Source organism: Piliocolobus tephrosceles, chromosome 8, assembly GCF_002776525.5.
Source record: "Piliocolobus tephrosceles isolate RC106 chromosome 8, ASM277652v3, whole genome shotgun sequence".
Classification (NCBI taxonomy): Eukaryota; Metazoa; Chordata; class Mammalia; order Primates; family Cercopithecidae; genus Piliocolobus; species Piliocolobus tephrosceles.
The window spans coordinates 38281613-38303148 of NC_045441.1; the positions used below are offsets into that span (position 1 = coordinate 38281613).

Consider the following 21536-nt stretch of genomic DNA (forward strand, 5'->3'; position numbering starts at 1 on the left):
TTTTTTATTATACTTTAAGTTCTAGGGTACATGTGCATAACGTGCAGATTTGTTACATATGTATACTTGTGCCATGTTGGTGTGCTGCACCCATCAACTTGTCAGCACCCATCAATTCATCATTTATATCATGTATAACTCCCAATGCAATCCCTCCCCCCACCCCCCTCCCCAGGATAGGCCCCAGTGTGTGATGTTCCCCTTCCCGAGTCCAAATGATCTCATTGTTCAGTTCCCAAATATGAGTGAGAACATGCGGTGTTTGGATTTTTGTTCTTGTGATAGTTTGCTAAGAATGATGGTTTCCAGCTGCATCCATGTCCCTACAAAGGACGCAAACTCATCCTTTTTTATGGCTGCATAGTCTTCCATGGTGTATATGTGCCACATTTTCTAAAGAGCTTCTGCCCAGCAAAAGAAACGACCATCAGAGTGAACAGGCAACCTACAGAATGGGAGAAAATTTTTGCAATCTACTCATCTGACAAAGGGCTAATTTCCAGAATCTACAAAGAACTCAAACAAATATACAAGAAAAAAACAACCCCATCAAAAAGTGGGCAAAGGATATGAACAGACACTTCTCAAAAGAAGACATTCATACAGCCAACAGACACATGAAAAAACGCTCATCATCACTTGCCATCAGAGAAATGCAAATCGAAACCACAATGAGATACCATCTCACACCAGTTAGAATGGCAATCATTAAAAAATCAGGAAACAACAGGTGTTGGAGAGGATGTGGAGAAATAGGAACACTTTTACACTGTTGGTGGGATTGTAAACTAGTTCAACCATTATGGAAAACAGTATGGCAATTCCTCAAGGATCTAGAACTAGATGTACCATATGACCCAGCCATCCCACTACTGGGTATATACCCAAAGGATTATAAATCATGCTGCTATAAAGACACATGCACACGTATGTTTATTGTGGCACTATTCACAATAGCAAAGACTTGGAATCAACCCAAATGTCCATCTGTGACAGACTGGATTAAGAAAATGCTTCAATTTCTACAGCTTGTTTTCTTCGCCTGAACTTTACAAGTCTTAACCTTGTTCTGCCTTCAGATATTTGTGTGGTCTCATTCTGGTGTGCCAGTAGCTAAAAATCCATGATATGCTCTCATCCCACTCCTGTTGTTCATCTCCTCTTATCTGGGGTCACCTATCTCTTCGTGATTGCATTCTGATCCCCAGTACTTATCATGGGAATAACAATTCTGCCTCTGCTTTCCCAGGCTGTTGATGGGGTGCTGTTCATGGCTCAGAAAAATGCATTGTAGGTTAAATTATTAAAGATTTTAAATATAGGAAAAAAGTAAGCAAACATAAAGAATAAAAAGGAAAGAATATGTATTATAATCCATTATTTATTATACAGTTAAGAAATGTGGAAACTAGTAGATTACACTGCTTTTAGAAGTGGAGACGTGATAGGTCTTCTACTATTTGCAAAATACATGTGTTAGTAATTTTGGGAAGAACAGTAACTCACCCGAACAGTGTAATGCGAGTATGTCACTTACTAGAGGAAAGAAGGCACTTGAAAAACATCTCTAAACCATATAGAAACAATTACATCATGATGATGAAAGCCCAAGGAATTTTTTTAGAAAACATTACCAGGGCTAATAACAAAGTACAGCCATATGTCATGTATCTTCCCTTTGTGACTGTGTTAGAATTCTAGAGTTATATTTGTACATAGGATGGAAAAGTGAGAGGCTAATTTATTAACTAACTAGTTCATTTTTTAAAAGTTGAACACATCCTAGGTATAGGTGAACTGTCCTCCTGTCAATGTATTGCACATTTGTGCCCAGAGCCAACATGGGGTATGTTTGCCATTTACAAACGTTTATGTGTTAAGAGAGGAAATATGAAGAGCAAAACAGTGCATCCAGAGAGAGAAAGCTGATACAGATATAAATAAAACAATAATTAGAAACATTGAGAAAATATTCATTTTCTAAATCACTCATGTATTTTCCTAGAATTTTAATCTTTTAATTTTTTATAACATTTCATATTCAAATATAGCATCCCAATGTGAGACAGGATAAGTATTAGTGATGGTACAAGTGATATCTGTTACATAATATTCATTTTCTTAGTGGAAGAAATAAAATAAAGGTTGTGATGACTTGATTATTTTTTCCTAGAGGGATTGTCAGGGAAAGAAATCGCTTTCTCTCTTTCTCTCTTTCCACTAAGAAAGTTCAGTTATTAATTTAGGCACATAGAATAATTACCCCATTCTAAAATGCCGAAAAGGTAATTTAAGAGACTTAAAACTGAAAAGTTTAAGATAGTCACACTGAGCTATATTAAAAATCCACAGTGTGATTGGAACTTGGCCTTATATTAAAGAGGCTAAAAATTGCAATAAGACCCCAGGCTTTAAATATGGCTTTAAACTGTGAAAGGTGAAACTAGAATGAATAAAATCCCATAAATTTAAATCAAAAGAATGAAACAAGCTGAAATTAAAGTTATTATAGAAGAATATGGTGGCCTGGATCTAGTGAACATATAGTAAAAATAAAACAGAATATTTCTGAAAAATCTTGAAAAATCTTTTGGGCTAACTTGATACACTATATTTGAAACTATTTTTAAAATGCAGTGGTACAAGAAATATTTTAGAATCATATGTAGGTTTGGCATTAATGGATAAAGACTAGGGGATTTTCACCCTCATAAAGCACGTGGACATACAGTATTTGATTAAAATGATGACACCATTTTTTGTAAAATGTGATTAATTTTGGCATAATAATGATTTATTATATGTTAATATTTCACATATATACTTTGCATTTAATAAACTACTGAATAACTGAAGATAATGGCTTATAAGCACGTTTTTGCTCCATACACCAGGCTGCTATTGCACTGAAGGCAATGAATTCCATCACGGGGGTTATATGATCCAGGGCTGCAGATCACTGTGAAAAAAGAATAAGTTAATAAAGTAGTATTTTCCTAATACACATAATATAAAATTTTCAATCTCAATTCTTTTAAGTGTATAGTTCGGTAGTATTAAGTACATTCACATTGTTGTGCAACAAATCTACAGAACTTTTTCATCTTGCAAAACTGCAACTCTATACCCATTTCCTTGTTTCCACAGCTGTTGGCAACTACCATTATACCTTTGGTTTCTATGAGTTTCACTAATCTACATACCTCATGTAAATAGAATCATACACTGAAAGTTTTAACTGCTTACTCTGAGATTCCTGTAAAGAGCGTGCAACCTGGATCCCTTGCGTGCATGCACAGTTGACAATATGGTTGGTACTCCTATGAGAATCTAATGCCATTGATGATCTGACAGGAAGCAGAGCTCAGGCTATAATGCTTACTTGCCCGCCACTCACCTCCTGTTGTGCAGTCTGGTTCCTAACAGGCCATGGACCAGTACTGCTCCCTGGCCTGGGGGTTGGGGACCCCTGCTTTAAGTCATATAGCAGAAGCCACAAGAGGTCAACACTACAGGAGGAACCAAATGTGCTTCACACACGGCCATAATAACTGTATTTTAGGTGAAAATAGACTGCATTTTTTTCTAATGATTTCCTGATAAATTCAACAAAGTAGTAGTATACAAAATTGACACACAAAAATCAATTCTGTTTGTGCATATTAACAATAAACAATCCAAAAGGGAAATTAGGAAAATAGTTCCATTTAAAATACAATTAAATAATATTTCACCATAAACTCAACCAAGGTGTTGGAATAATGCATACTATAAATTACCAAAAATTGTTGAAATAAATTCAAGAAGACACAAATAAATAGACAGACCTACCATGTTCATGGGTTGAACACAATATTAAGGTGTTAACACTACACAAAGCTATTGATTCAATGCAATCTCTATCAAAATCTCAATAACATTTTTTTCATGAAAACCAAAAATCCTTCTCAAGACTCCAAATAGCCTAAATATTGAAAAAGAAAAACAAAATTGAAAGTCACATTTTCTGATTTTGAAACTTACTACAAAGCTACAATAATCAAAACAGTATGGTGCTGCCAAAAAGACAGACATGCAGACTAATGGAACAGAATATAAAGCCCAGTAATAAATCCTTGCATATAGGGACAAATGATTTTCATAAAGGATGCCAAGATCATTCAATGGGGAAAGAATAATTTTTTTCAACCAACGGTATTGGGAAAACTGGATATACATAGACAACTAAGTGAAGTTGGACTTTTAGATCATAAACAAAAATTAACTCAAAATGAATCAAGGACTTAAGAGCTAAAACTGTAGAACATTTAGAAGATGACACTGGTGAAAAGCTTCAGGATACTGGGTTTCACAATGATTTCTTTTTTTTTTTTTTTTTTTTTTGCATATTTTCGTATAACATACAATCTTTTAAACGTTACTGCTAGAATCTGAATTTTTGTGTACTTCAGTCCCTCTGAGTCACTGGTCTTCTTTTGTTTCTTGTTTGCATTTTTCACATTGTGTGTTTCACAGTAGTGCACACAAATGTTTTTGGATTGTTGCTGCTGTACTGCTCACTTCCACTCCTTAGATGTAAGCAGCCTGCAAGTTTTGCTTGAATGTTCCTCTTTCCTCTGTGACTTCTGCTTATTTCCTTTTTTGGTAGATACTGTGTATCATCTACATCTTCTTCAGATATTTTTCTCTGCACTTCATGTTTTTCACTTAGTCCCTTGGATATTCTGACTCCTGAAAACTTTTTGGCTTTAACTTTGTCTAAAAACTTCTGATATTGGATTCCTAGGTATTTTATTCTCTTTGAAGCAATTGTGAATGGAATTTCATTCCTGATTTGGCTTTCTGCTTGTCTGTTACTGGTGTATAAGAATGCTTGTGATTTTTGCACATTAATTTTGTATCCTGAGACTTTGCTGAAGTTGCTTATCAGCTTAAGAAGATTTTGGGCTGAGACGATGGGGTTTTCTAAATATACAATCATGTCATCTGCAAACAGGGACAATTTGACTTCTTCTTTTCCTAGCTGAATACCCTTGATTTCTTTCTCTTGCCTGATTGCCCTAGCCAGAACTTCCAACACTATGTTGAATAGGAGTGGTGAGAGAGGGCATCCCTGTCTTGTGCCAGTTTTCAAAGGGAATTTTTCCAGTTTTTGCCCATTCAGTATGATATTAGCTGTGGGTTTGAGTGAACAGGCAACCTACAGAATGGGAGAAAATTTTTGCAATCTACTCATCTGACAAAGGGCTAATTTCCAGAATCTACAAAGAACTCAAACAAATATACAAGAAAAAAACAAACAACCCCATCAAAAAGTGAGGAAAGGATATGAACAGACATTTCTCAAAAGAAGACATTCATACAGCCAACAGACACATGAAAAAATGCTCATCATCACTCGCCATCAGAGAAATGCAAATCAAAACCACAATGAGATACCATCTCACACCAGTTAGAATGGCAATCATTAAAAAATCAGGAAACAACAGGTGTTGGAGAGGATGTGGAGAAATAGGAACACTTTTACACTGTTGGTGGGATTGTAAACTAGTTCAACCATTATGGAAAACAGTATGGCAATTCCTCAAGGATCTAGAACTAGATGTACCATACGACCCAGCCATCCCACTACTGGGTATATACCCAAAGGATTATAAATTATGCTACTACAAAGACACATGCACACGTATGTTTATTGTGGCACTATTCACAATAGCAAAGACTTGGAATCAACCCAAATGTCCATCAGTGACAGACTGGATTAAGAAAATGTGGCAAATATACACCATGGAATACTATGCAGCCATAAAAAAGGATGAGTTTGAGTCCTTTGTAGGGACACGGATGCAGCTGGAAACCATCATTCTTAGCAAACTATCACAAGAAGAGAAAACCAAACACCGCATGTTCTCACTCATAGGTGGGAACTGAACAATGAGTTCACTTGGACTCGGGCAGGGGAACATCACACAATGGGGCCTATCATGGGGAGGGGGGAGGGGGGGAGGGATTGCATTGGGGAGTTATACCTGATATAAATGATGAATTGATGGGTGCTGACGAGTTGATGGGTGCAGCACACCAACATGGCACATGTATACATATGTAACAAACCTGCATGTTATGCACATGTACCCAGAAATTAAAATATAAAAAAAAAAAAAAAAAAACTTGTGATATTTAGCAATATTCTCATCTAGAGCTTTAATAACGGCTTTGGTGTGATTTTTCCATATGTTCTTCCTCAGATTCCTAGTAAGACTCTTCTTCATCATCTCCTGCTTCTGCTCCTCTTCTTCAGTAGAAAAGCTCTCAAGCTCTTTCTCCAGATATGACATATCCACAGGAACTGGGTCATCCCCAGAAGACTGAGGCACCACATTGAGTTTGCCAAAGTTGCTGAACCCATGCACAAGAATCTGTTGCATCTCTGAGTTAGCATCCCAATGACTATTCTCTTCTTTTTCTTTTTCAATCACAGATTCTGTCACTTCACCTACAGTTTTGGTATTCCTTCTGTCACTTCCTCTTCTGGATTGTTCTGGGTTGCTTCTGTGGCAACTTTCACAGACTAGGAGGGTGAAAGCTGGGGGCCCACAGGGGGCTTTCTACTAGGCAGCTTGACAAAGAAGGGAATCCAGCCCCCTCAGCCAGTCATTGAGGACTATCCACCCACAGTCAGTAAGTTACTCCACCCTTTAGTAACTTTCCAGTCCAGAAAGTTAGCTTCTCAATAAAGTCCTCAGCATTCTCCCAACAATTAATCTTTTATGTCTTGCTGACATATTCTCGCTTTACTTGTTCAAGTACATCATCAGTGCAGTCTTCAGGGGCCTTAATTTTTCCTACTTAAACAACTCTTGAAATATATATTTTTTCTGATATAAGTATAGCTATTCCTGCTCTTTTCTGGTTTTGCATGAAATTTTTTTTACCCCTTTATTTTCAGCCTATGTGTATGTCTGTCTGGGTGTAGTGAGTTTCATAGTCTGAATAAAGGTTTGTTGATTTCGTTTATCTTTTTAAAAAATAACTTTTTATTTCATTGATTTTTGTATTTTTTAATTTCAATTTCATTTATTTATGCTCTGATCTTTATTTCTTCTACTAATTTGGGGTTTGGTTTGCCCTTGTTTTTCTAGTTCTTTAAGATGTATCAATAGGTTGCTAATTTGAAGTTTTTCTGCTTTTGTTGATGTAGGTGCCTATTGCAATAAACTTTCCTGTACTTTTTCACTGTATCTCATAGGTTTAGGTACCTCATGTTTTCATTTTCATTTGTTTCAAGACATTTTTAAATTTCCTTCTTAATTTCTTCATTGAGCCACTGGTCATTCAGGAGCATATTGTTTAATTTCCATGTGTCCTTACAGTTTTGAAATTCCTGTTATTGATTTCTATTTTTATTCCATTGTGGTCAGAGAAGATACTTGATATAATTTCAATTTTTTGACTGTTTAAATATTGGATTTGTGGCCTAACATATGGTCTATCTTTGAGGATTATCCATGTGCTGAGGAGAAGAGGCCTATCTTTGAGGCCTGAGGAGAAGGAGCTGAGGAGAAAACTGTGTATTCTGTAACTATGGGATGAAATGTTCTGGGAATATGTCTATTAGGTTCATTTGTTCTATAGTGCAGATTAAGCCTGATATTTCTTTGTTGACTTTCTGTCTGGATAATCTGTCCAATGCTGAAAGTAGGGTGTTAAAGTCTCCAGCTATTTTTGTATAGGGGTCTCTCTCTTTAGCTCTAATAATACTCGCTTCACATATCTGGATGCTCTTGTGTTAGATTCATATATATTAAGAATTGTTATATCCTCTTGCTGAATTGACTTCTTTATTCAATGACCTTGTCTCTTTTTATACTTTTTATCTTGAAATATATATTTTTTCTGATATAAGTGTAGCTACTCCTGCTATTTTCTGGTTTTGCATGAAATTTTTTTTACCCCTTTATTTTCAGCCTATGTGTATGTCTGTCTGGGTGTAGTGTGTTTCATGTAGGCAACAGATTTTTGGGTCCTGTGTTTTTATCCATTCAGCTCTCTACGTCTCTTTGTTGGAGAGTTTAGTGCATTTATATTCCATGTTATTACTCATAAGGAATAACTTTTGCCATTTTGTCACTTGTTTTCTGGGTGTTTTGTAGTCTTTTCCTTCTTTCCTTCCTTCCTGTATTCCTTTTAGTGAAAGTGATTTTCTCTGGTGAGATATATATATATATATATCTGTTTTGTTTTTGGATTTGTGGTTACCATAGCCTTGCAAATAATATCACATAACCTATTATTTTAAACTGATGACTACTTAATGTTGATTGCAGAAACAAACAAGCAAAGAGAAAACTAGTAAAAACTCCACAGTTTAACTTCATTCCCCCCCTACTTTTTAGTTTTTTGTTATTTATATCTTGTTATACAGTGTTGTGAAAAGTTGTTGTAGTTATTATTTTTATAGGTTCATCTTTCAGTCTTTCTACTTGAGATATGTTTATACACCACTATTACAGTATTATAATATTCTTTTTTTGTGTGTATCTACTTCAGATGATTTCTTATTTTTCATTAATATCCTTTTCCTTCAGATGGAAGAACTCTCCTCAGCATTTCTTATAGGCAAGGTCTGGTGCTGATGAAATCCCTCAGCTTTTGTTTTTCTGGGAAAGTCTTCATTTCTCCTCCATGTTTGAAAAATACTTTTTCCAGATATACCATTATAGGATACAAGTTTTTTTCTTTTTTTCCTTCAGCAATTTAAATATGTCATACCACTCTCTTCTGGCCTATAAGGTTTCCACTGAGAAGTCTGCTGACAAAGGTACTGGAGCTCCATTGTATGCTGTTTCTTTTCTTTTGCTGCTTTTAGGATCCATTCTTCATCCTTGACCTTGGGGAGTTTGACTATTAAATGTTTTGAAGTAGTCTCACTTGGGTTAAAGTTGCTTGGTGTCCAAACCTTTCCCGTACTTGAATACTGATATCTTTTTTTAGGTTTGGAAACTTCTCTGTTACCATCCCTTTGAATAACCTGTCTATGCCAACCTCTCACTCTACCTCCTCCTTAAGGCCAATAACTCTTAGATTTGCCCTTTAGAGGCTATTTTCTAGATCTTCTAGACATGCTTCATTCTTTTTTTCTTTTGTCTTTTCTGACTGTGTATTTCCAAATAGCCTATCTTGAAGCTCACTAATTCTTTATTTTGCTTGATAAATTCTGCTGTTAAGAGTTTCTGATGCATTCTTCAGTATATCAATTGCATTTTTCCAGCTCCAGAACTTCTGCTTGATGCTTTTTAATTATTTCAATTTCTTCGTTAAATTTATCTGACAGGATTCTGAATTCCTTCTCTGTGTTATCTTGAATTCTATTAAGCTTCCTCAAAATAGCTATTATGAATTCTCCATCAGAAAGGTTACACATCTGTTTCTCAAGATTGATCACTGGTGCCCTATTTAGTTCATTTGATGAGGTCATGTTTTCCTGGATGATCTTGATGTTTATGGATGTTTGTCCATGTCTTGGCATTGAAGAGTCAGGTATTTACTGTGGTCTTTGCAGTCTGGGCTTTTTTGTACCCATCCTCCTCGGGAAGGCCTTCTAGGCATTCAAAGAGACTTCATTGTTGTGATTGAAGTCTTTGGTCACTGCAGCTATATCTGCATTAAGGGGCTCTCTAAGCCTAGTAACAATGTGGCTCTGGCAGACTTGCAGATGCACTGCCTTGGAGGTCTTGGGTAAGATTCAGAAGAATTCCCTGGATTACCAGCCAGAGACTCTTGTTCTCTTCTCTTATTTTCCCCCAAACAAACAGAGTCACTCTGTGTGTACTGAGCTGACTGGAACAAGAGGAGGGGTGACTGTGGCCACCACCACCTGTGACTGCACTGGGTGAGAACTGAAGCCAACAAAGCAATGGGTTTCACCCAAGACTCGTAGTGACCACTGCCTAACTACCACCTATGTTCACTGAAGACCCAAGGGCTCTACAATAAGCAGGTGGTGAGTTCAGCCAGGCTCATATGCTTCACTTCCTGTTGGCAAGTTTCCTTCAGCCCTGACTGGGTTCAGAGATGCCATCTGGGAGCCAGGGACTGGAATCTACCTGGTCTTCTATTCTATAGCTGCAGAACTCGCACCAAAGCTGCAAGATAAAGTCTTTCCCTCTCTTCCCTCCCTCCTATCCTCAAGCAGAGTAGTCTCTCTCTGTGACCATCATTAACCCAGGCCTGCGGTAAGTATTGCCTAGCTACCACCAGTGTTCACTCAAGGCCCAAAGGCTCTTCAGTCAGCTTGTGGTGAATGCTGTCAGTCCTGAGCCTCTCCTTTCAAGGCAGTAGGATCCCCCTTAGCTCAGAGAAGGTCCAGAAATGCTATCCAGGAGCAATGACCTGGAACTGGAGACTCCAGGAGCCCACTTGTTGCTCTCCTCTACAGAGCTAGTATCCAAGCTAATGCTTGATTCTTATGAAGGTGCTTTATTGTGTGGATAGTTATTCAATTTCGTGTTCCAGCAGAAGGGATAATCACTGGAGGGTTCTATTTGGCCATCTTACTCTGCCTTCTCCCTGTTTTGATTTCTTTTCCGTGATAACAAAAGCACAAGAAATAAAAGAAAAATTGGGTTCTACAAAAATAAAACCTTTTGTGTATGAAAGGACACTATCAAATATAGTGCAAAGGCAACCCACAAAATAGGAGAAAATATTTGCAAATCATATGTCTGATAGGTGGTTAATTTTTTAAAAAACTTTAAACCCCTATAATTCAACAACCAAACAACCCAATTAAAAAATGGGAAGAAGACTTGAATAGGTATTTCTCCAAAGAAGATATACAAGTGGGCAATAAGTATAAACAGATGCTCAACACTACTAACCATTAGGGAAATGCAACTCAAAACCATAATGAAATACCACTTCAAACACAATCAGATGACAAGTATCAAGAAAATGGAAAATAACTAGTGTTAGTGAGGATATGGAGAAATTGTGAGCCTTGTGCATTGCTGATGGGAATGTAAAATGGTGCAGTGGCTATGGAAAATCAGTACGGTGGCTCTTTAAGAAATTAAAATAGAATTGCCATATGAATCAGCAATCCCATTTCTGGGTATATACTCAAAAGAACTGAAAGCAGAGTCTCAAAGAGATATTTGTACACATTATGGACTTAATGTTTGTGTCCCTCCAAATTGATATATTAAAGCCCTAATCTCCAATGAGGCAATATTGGAGATAAGGTCCCTAAGGAGATAAATTTAAATAAGGTAATAAAGGCAGGGCCCTTATCTGATAAGATTAATGTCCTTAAAAGAAAACAGACCAGAAACACTGCTATCTCTTCCTCCATGAATATGCACCAAGGAAAAGCCATGTAAGGACAATACCAGAAGGTGGCTGTCTGCAATCAAGAAGAGAGCCCTCTCCAGAAACTGATCTTGGACTTCTAGCATCCAGAATTGTAAGAAAATAAATTTCTGTTGTTTAAGCCACCCATTCCATGAAATTTTACTATGGCAGCCTAACACAGTATACATCTAAAAGAACTGAAAGCAGGATCTTGCAGATATTTGCTTACCTGTGTTTAATGCAGCATTACTCACAATAGCCAACAGGTGGGTGCAGCCCAATGCCCATCAATGAATAAATGGAAAACAAAATGTGGTGTATATGTACAATAGAATGTTATTCAGCCTTAAAAAGGAGGAGATTCTGACACATGCTATAATATGGATGAATTTTAAAAATATTGTGCTAAGTGAAATAAGCCAGTCATAAAAAGACAAATACTATATGATTCCACTTACATGACGTATCTATAGTGGTCACATTTATCGAGAAAAAATGTAGAATGCTGGTTTTCAGGTGTTGGAGGGAGAAGGGAATGGGGAGTTATTATTTAATGGGTATCAAATTTCAGTCTAGAAGTTGAAAAAAATTCTAGAGATGGATGCTGATGATTTCACAACAATGGGACTGTAGTTAATGCCACTGTGTATTTAAATTATACATTTAAATACACTTAAAATGTTAAATTTTATGTTATGTACATTTTACCATAATAAAAATGTTGTATATATGCATTCATATATTTAAATTAGCTAATATCTAAAATTTGATTATGCCAAGAATTCACATAGATTCGGAATAAGAGTTTCTTCCACACTACTGTTGGAAATGTATTAATAAAAACAACTGTGAAAAATAGTCTTATGTATTTTAATTAACTGCATATCTTGTGACCCAATATTAGATAAAGACCTTTAAGAATCTTGAACAGAATATATAAACAAATATATTCATTACAGCACTGTGTATCATAGCAAAAAATTAAGAACAATCAATTTCAACAACAATAAAACAGACATATGCACCCTGATATATTTATATAATGGAAAATTATACAAAAATAAAAATTTTAAATAGTGTTATAATCACAAAAGTACAAGCAAATTTCACACATATGGTCTATAATAATGTGAATAGGTTAAAGTAACTATAATTGGATAGATTTATAATTAGATAAATTCTCAGTCTTGACTGGATAGATTCTCAATCTCGTTATTTAAAAATCCAGCTGTATGCTGTTAACATAAAAATATAAGTTTCAGCCAAATTAATATACACATATGCAAAGCAATCACAAAATCTCAACCATTACAATTTTATTTTATGCAACTGGACAAACCATTTTAATATTGGCAGCTTTTAACAAGAATAAAAACAATGATCTCTATACATAAGACATTTTTGTAAGTTTTAGTAACAATCACAGTCAGTAAAAGAAAAATCATAATTCTTTAAAAGATGTGTGTATATATGTATTTTATATGTGTTAGTACATGTATATGTCTATTTATATATACACATATAAATACACAAATTAATATGGTATATACCCTTACTTCATAGACCTGAGAGTAAAGGAACAAAAATATGAAATTATTGAAATAAAATATTAGATTTTTTTTCATGCTTATGAGACAGCTAAAACTTTCCTAAGAAGAAACAAGTATAATTGCAAGAGGTCCCAAATACTCAAAACATATTTTAAAAAATGAACAAAGCTTCCAGTTGCACCTCCAAATTTCAAAACTTACTATAAACCCATAATAATCAAAACAGTGTGGTACTAGCATAAGGAAAGGCCTACCACCAATGAAACAGAATAGTGTTCATAAATAACCTCATACATCTAACACAACTGATTTTCAACAAGGATACCAAAACAATGAAATGCGGGAAGAACAGTTTCTTCAGCAAATTATTCTGTAACAACCAGATAGCCACATGTCAAATAATGCAGTTGGATTCCTACAACACACAATTTATAAAACTTAGCTCACAATGCATTGATGACCACTTTGGAAAAAATATAGGGGTAAGTCGTCATGATTTTGGATTTTGCAATGGTTTCTTAGATATGACGCCAAAAGCAAAAGCAATAAAAAATAAGTATAAACTAGACTTCATCTCAAAACGGTGACCAAATAGACAATACTATGGATGTGAAAAGAAAAGCAGAGAACAGGTAAAAATATTTGCAAAGCATATATTTGCTAAGAATCTAACATACAGAATATCTAAAGAGCCCTTACTACTCAAAAAGAAATAAACAAAATCCCAAGTTAAAAAACTGGCAGAGGATTTACGTAGACATTTCTCCAAAAAAGATACACAAATGCCCACCAAGCAAATACAGGAAAAAATGCTCAACATCATCATAATTCAGGAAATGCAAATAAAAACTGAATGAGACACTATTTCACATATGCTAGAATGGTTAGAATAAACTTTTTTTTTTTTTTTTTTTTTTAAAAAAAAGGAAAATAGCAAGTGTTGGCCAGGATGTGAAGAAACAGGTACTCTCATACATTACTAATGGGATTGTAAAATGGTCTATCTATTGTGAAAAATGGTTTGGCTTATACTCAAAAAGTTAAACACAGAGTAAGTGGAAAATAGAATAAAGTGGAATGACCCAGTATTCCACTTTGGTGTGTACCCAAAATAACTGAAAATAGGCACTTAAGTATATACTTTTCATGAATGTTCACAGCAACAGTATTCACAGTAGACAAAATGTAGAAATAACCAAATGTGCATGGATAAACAAATTGTATATATACATAAAATGGGATATTATTCAGCCATAAGAATGTAGCACTGATACATGCTACATCAGACAAATCTCAAAAACAATATGCTATGTGAAAGAAGCCAGATACAAAATAATACATATTGTTGTGTTTTGTATGAAATACCCAGAATAAATAAATCCATAAAGATAGAAAGCATAGTGATAGTTGCCAGAGGGTTACGGTAGACATGAATGAGGAGTAACTTTTTAATAAGCACGGGGTTTCCTTTTTGCAGTGACTAAAATATTTTGGAATTTGGCAGAGGTGTTTGCAAAACATTGTGATTGTACTAAATGCTATTAAATTGTTATCATTAAAATGGTGAATTTTAATTAATGTGAATTTCAACTCAATTAAAAAAATAAATAGAGCTTCATTTAATCTGTGGACCAGTATAAATTGGTGTAACACATGTATATTTGATAATCAAAAGGAGAGGCCAGTCAATCATGCATAAAACAATAAATAAATAGTTAAAAGCACTGAATTTAATGAATGATGTAAATGAACAGGTCAAAGATACCTGGCAAACATTCCACACAATATATACAAAGAACTCCACTTTTAGGCACTACAGAGTTGAACTGCTATTTATTTCCGGTGTAGCTTTGAGAATTTCTGTATGAGTTTAACATAAAGATAAATGAGTTTTAATAAAGAGAAATTCTCAAAGCTATACAGGAAATAAACGTAAAAGCCCATCGTATTACAGGCAAGGTGGAGGGATTTATATAACTGGAAACTCTCTTCTCATCAGAAACAATAAATGCTAGAAGAGAACGGAGCAATGGTTTACTAGATATAAAAGTAAATTTTACTCTCAAAACTAAGGGTAAAAAAAAATTTGTAATAAAAATTAGAGGGACACATTATCCAGGTAACAAAATAATATGTTCTCCCAAATCCTGCAACATGCAGTCTATAGAATCAATCTGCATGTGTACTCCTGAATAAAAGTTAAGAACAGAAAGACTAAAGGAAATTCCTTAGCCTGAAGAGAGCTATTACCAGATGGAATAATAGGAAATCCATGTATCACCTTGCCTGAAACAACGAAAAATAATAATCATCATTCAATATACATGGAAAAAAATGGTTTTCAAGACATTAGTTATCAAACCACAAGGAACTGTGATTCTTTGGAAATGAGAAACAGAATATGTGAGCCCTACAATTGTGAGCCTAAAATTAGTAAACTAACTCCCATAGCTTACTGTCTTGAGTGAGTTTTCAAATTATGTTACAGGGAACTGAGGTGGAGCCCAGCAAAGTCCTTCAATTGAGGAGACCAACCTAAGAGTCAGAGAAGACCAACACTGCTGGAGTTAAGACTATGTCCCAGAGAGGAGATAGCTACATACACAGGGGACCCTGGAGATGAGTAGAATATTTCTCCTAAATATGTTACACAACAGCAATCAGCAGGTATGTGTGAGGAAGCTGTTAGGCTGGGAAGAGGAACATCTATTTTGATAGCAATAGAGGGAATAGTGCCTGGCAGTCACTCAGGATAATGAACAGTGTCTGTTCCCAATAGCCAGTATGAGAAACTCAAAATTCAAAGAATACTGGGTAAAGCACTTGAAAAGGCAGTAAGAAACAATTACCTCTGGACTGAATATTGAACAAGAACCACCTATCAAATTACAAAGCAAGACATAAAATAATCAAACAGCTTCCAAGAAATGCATTAATTGCATGTGAAAACAAAGACTCAGAAGAAACAATTTTTAGGAATATCAAAATATCCAGCACCAAATAAGGCAAAATTCACAATGTCTGGAATCCCAACAAAGATTACTGTGCATAAAAAGAGGCAGGAAAACATAACCCATAATCAGGGAAATAATCAAACAATCAAAACCAAATTGCAACTAAAGAGGTAAAATACACTGAAAGCTACAAAATATTGCTGAAAGAAACTAAAGATGACCTAAATAGACATTCTGTGTTCATGAGAATAAATACTTAATATTGTTAAGATGTTAATATAACCCAAAGGGATCTAGAGATTCAATACAATCCCTGTCAACATTCCAACAGCTTTTATTGAAGAAATGGAAATGCCAACCCTCAAATTTATGTTGGATTTGAAGGGCACTAAATAGGCAAAAAAATTTGAAAAAGGAAAACAAAGTCGGAAGATGCATAACTCCCAATTTCAAAAATTACTACAAAGCAATAGTAATCAAAATAATGTGGTAAAGGCATAAGGACAGACATACAGCCCAAGGGAACAGAAATGAGTGCATATATCCATGACCAGCTCATTATCTATAAGGGTGCCAAGTATTTTAATTATGGAAATAACAGTCTCTTCAACAAATGGTAAAGAGACGAGTGGATTTCCAACTGCAAGAAAATGAAGTTGAACCCCTATTTCATACCAAATACATTAATCAACTCAAAATGGATTTATAACCAAAATAAATTCAAGCTAAAACTATTAAATTCCTAGAACAAAACACAAGGCTAAATCTTCATGCCTTTGATACAGCAATAAATGCTTAGATCTGACACCAAAAACATGGGTAACAAAAGAAAGCACACGTAACTTTGACTTCATCAAAATTAAGATTTTGTCCATCAAAGTATATTACCAAGAACTTTGCAAATTGGCAACGCAGAAGTGTTTACAGGATCTAAATAACTGGTACAATATATAAACACTAAACATAAGAAAGCTGGAAAGGTTATATTAATATCTAACAAAATAGGCCTCAATATAAGAAATATTATCAGGAATATAAAAATGTACTACATAATGACAGAGGAGAAAGTGATCAGGAAAAAAATAGCAATCCTAAATGTCTATTTCACTAGTTACTGAGTTTCAAATATGTGGCTAAACTAAAAGGAAAAATAGACAAATTCACAATGATAGCTAGGAATTTCAAACATTCCATTCTCAAAAACTGATATAACAAGTTGAAAATAAAAAAAAACAGGGATATAGAAGATTAACCTTCTAAAACCAAAAATATCAGAATAAACTTTTTATTCATGGGAGCATGTAACATTTATCAAGATGTACCAGATTTCTGGCCAGAAAACAATCTTTAGAACAACTGAAAGGACTGAATTGATACAGAATGTGTTTTCTGAACATAAGCTATTTAGTTGTAGATTAACAAAAATTATATTGGAATTGACCAGATGTTATGAAAATTAAACAATATACTAATAAATAACACCTGGGCTAAATAAAATTACAAAATTAGATAATATTTTGGACTTATCAAAAACTTAAAAATCAATAAAAATAAAATTAGTGGGCTACAGATAAAGCAATGTTAGAGAGAAAGGTAAGGCTTTAAATACTTACATAAGAAAAAAGAGAAAGGTATGAAATCAATGTTCTATGCTATTCTCACAAGAAACTAAAGAAAGGGCCAGATGCTGTGGCTCACACCTGTAATCCCAACACTTTGGGAGGCCAAAACAGGAGGATCACAAGGTCAGCCATTCGAGACCAGCCTGGCCAATATGGTAAAACCCCGTCTCTACTAAAATACCAAAAATTAGCTGGGCGTGCTGTGTGTGCCTGTAATACCAGCTGCTCTGGAGGCAGAGGCAGGATAATCACCTGAACCTGGGAGGCAGAGGTTGCAGTGAGCCGAGATCGCGCCACTGCACTCCATCCTGGGCAAGAGGGTGAGACTCCGTCACAAAAACAAAACAAACACTAAAGAAAGAAGAGCACATTAATTTTCAGATAAGAAAGGAAAGACTTTAGAAACTGTTAAAGGTATTAGTTAAAATTAATGAAATAGAAATCAGATAAGAGAAAATACGATGCTGGCTCTTTAAAAGGACTAATACAATTGATAAACTTCCAATTAAAGTTTAGTAAAACTTAAAAACAAAAAACGTATGTAGATGGATAATATCAGGAATTAATGATAAAACATCACTACAGATCGTATGATATTAGAAAGAAAATAAGAGAACATTGTGATCAATTTGTGGAATAAATTTGATATCTAAATAAAACAGATAAACTCTTGAGGACATATATTATCAAAACAGGCTCAGAAAATCTGAAAAGCCTTGTATCAACTAACCACTGAATTGTAATTAAAATCCTTTACACATGGAGTTACCATTTTGTTATTACGGTCTAAGCTACTAATATCCAGCCATCCCATTGATTACAATTATATACGCAAAATAACTATATTGTAAAATAACTACCTGAGTACTCTAAAAAGCAAAGAGATTCAAGTGAATTTAGAAGGGCGGTTGAAAGAAACAACTCACACAGGGAAGAGTGTTCATTCTGTTTGTCTGTTTTTACATTTTCTCTCTCTCGCATTTATTACCACAAGGGTGAACTGAGTTGCAGAACAGCACTGGGCAGGTAGGTAAAACTTGGATAGTAGGCCTGCCATACTTCTGGCCAATGAAACCAAAGAATGAAGCCAAATAATACTGTGATGTAAAGGAGATATCCTGGAAGGGAGAGAAGCCGAGAAACGGTTCCGCTAATTCTGTGTACAAGCCTGGATAAAGCTTAGCCAAACCCAAAAACCACACATACACTACACCAGATAGATCCAAACCAGCAAAGACTTAAAGAATTGAACTGAGATTTGAAACCATACAAATTTCAGCCTAACCCTTGAACACAGATGCATGAGAAAGACCCAAAATCAGCATAACGAAGTCTTTGAGACCTGAACTGGACTTCAGTTACTGCCCACAGAAGGAAAGATAAAATTATCTTTATCTAAATTATCATTACCTAAATATAATTGGATAGATTTCCTGCTAAAAGGAAAACATCAACCTTCTCCATCAGATTATAACAGAAGCTAGAGGACACATAATATAACATTCACAGTTACAACATACAGTACAAACTAAGTCTACACAGAAAAATCAAGGAAAATGTGACCTATTAAAAGGGTAAAGACAAAACATGCAAACCTCAAAATGACAGAAGTGTGAATTATCAAACAATGTCTTTAAAACAGCAGTAATAACTACATTACATGAGACATGTGAAAGCATACTTAAAATGAATGAGAGATAGAAAATCTTAGGTGATAAATAGAAACAACTAGAAAAAAATTAGAAAACTCAACATTTAAATCTAGAATATTGGAAATAAAAAATTCACTGGATGGACTCAACAAGAGAATGGAGATGATAGCAGGAAAGTCAGAACATTTTTAGATCAATAAATTAATCAAACTGGAAAACGGAAAGGAAAAAATTAAACAATAGGGGAATACACGGAACAAACCTCAAGCACTGTACAATATTAAGAACTATGAGCTGTTACAGAAGGAGAGTCCAAAAAGAAGAGGGGGCAATAGAAAATCCAGCAATATTTTAAAACGATAATATGTCATTTGGTGAAAAATATCAATTTACAGATTTAAGGATCACAAAGAACCCCTAAAAGGATAAATTCAAAGAAAACCATGCTTAGAAACGTAATCAAAACGTTGATGAGAAAAGACAAAAATCTGAAAAGTAGGTGGGGAAAAATGACAAATAACGAAAAAGGAAAGAGCAATTCAAGTCACTGAGAATTGCTTATCAGAATCCATGGTGGTCAGGAGATAATGGGACACCACTTTTAAGAGCTGAGAAAAAGTGCTGAGAACACTGAATTTTATAGTCAGAGAGAATATCCTTCAAGACATGGAGAACAGACATCTATACATAAAGGAAAGCCTTGAGATTCAGGAAAAGTAAGATAATTTGCCACCAGCATACCTTCTCTACAAAAACTGCTAAAGAAAATGCTTTCAGGTAAAACCAAATAAAAAAGGAAACCTTGGATCTGCAGAAATGTAAGAAGAGCATCAACAGTGGTAAACGCGGGTACATCCAACAGACATTTTCCCCCTTAAGTTCTTTAAAATATGTAAAACTCTTCAAATCGAAAATTACAATAGTGTTTTGAGGAATTTTCAGTGTTTACATATATATACACACACACACATACATATAACATATCTATACACATATAACATATATGACAATTATAAAGAGCAGTGAGAGGGTAGCTGGGTAATAGGGCCTCAATGATTGTAAGGATCCTACATTTTATGTAATGTTGTACAACATTAAGTAGACAGTGAAACTATAAATTTGTATACTTTAATCTGTAGACTACCTAAAACATACAAAAACATGTAGTCAAAAGAAAATTAAATGAATTAAATACAACACAAATGCAACTGAACAGATTAATCTATAATATTAAAATTTAAAATATTCTAACAAGACAAAGAGAAGATCAAAGAAGAGAGGAGACAAATAGAAAACAATGAAAATAATAGGTACACTTTAAAAGAAAGGCAGACATTGACAGATTAAAAAAGCAAGATTCAAGCATAAGCTGCCTATAATAGACAGGTTGAAAGTAACTGAAGGGGGGAAAAGCCTTATTATGCAAACAGTAAGGATAAGAATGCCAGAATTGCTACACTAATGTAAGTAAATAAAATTCAAGCAACACAGCAATTTAGACATAAAGAGACATTTCATAATGATAATCCATCAGAAGGACATATATGGTGAAATAACAGTCTCAGAAGAATAAAAACCTGACAAAATTATAGATCATAAACAACCACTTTAATCTACTTACATTTATAGAATCCTACAATCAACAACTACAAAATATCCATATTTTTTAATCAGATATGGTACCTTCAACAATAGACATAATGAGCCACAAAATCAATCAAATTAATTTAAATGTCCTCTAACTATATAATTATCAAGAACACTGAGTTATCTAGAAAAACCTTAAATACCTAAAAATATTTTGAAATTAATAACAATGAATATATAACACTGACATTAATGAGATAAATCTAAAGCAGTGTTTGAAAAAATTATCATTTTACATGTAGCTTTTATTAGGAAAAAATGGAAATTTCTAAATATCAATGCTCTCATTGAAAATTTCAAGAAATGTATTTTTGAAAAGTCTCCTAAAATACGTAAATTTAGCATAGTAGTTGTAATCAAGGGCAACGAACAAAAACTATATTTCTAAGTACTAGCAATAAACAATTACAAACCAAAATTTAAGCCACAATACCACTTATAATAACTACCTCCAAAATGAAATAACTATATGAGTCTAATAACCATGTATAAGATCTATATGATGCTAACTACAAACTACCAATGAAAGAAATCAAAGCCCTAAATAAACAGATGGACATGCTAAGTTCATGGACCTAAAGATTTAATACAGTAAAATTATGAAAATTCCACAAATCCTATATTGAACTATTAAGTTTAACACAATTGCTATCAATATCCTAGAATCTTTTTTTGTAAATACAGACAAACTAAGCTTTATATGGAAAAGCAAAGAAACTAGAATAGCTAAAATTAGCTTTGTGAGAGAAGAAAAAAGTA

General features: G+C 34.4%; 1 protein-coding gene across 2 annotated transcripts in view; it reads right to left on the minus strand.

Annotated features, from left to right (window-relative positions):
- Positions 1-2593: 2593 nt before the first annotated feature.
- Positions 2594-21536, minus strand: part of ZPBP (zona pellucida binding protein) — a 153503-nt gene continuing 134560 nt past the window's right edge. For both annotated transcript variants that reach the window (XM_023232045.2, XM_023232046.2), the window contains exon 8: positions 2594-2959. In XM_023232045.2, coding sequence (XP_023087813.1) covers positions 2865-2959 — 95 coding nt within the window. In that variant the 3' untranslated portion in view covers positions 2594-2864. The remainder of the gene's footprint in view (positions 2960-21536) is intronic.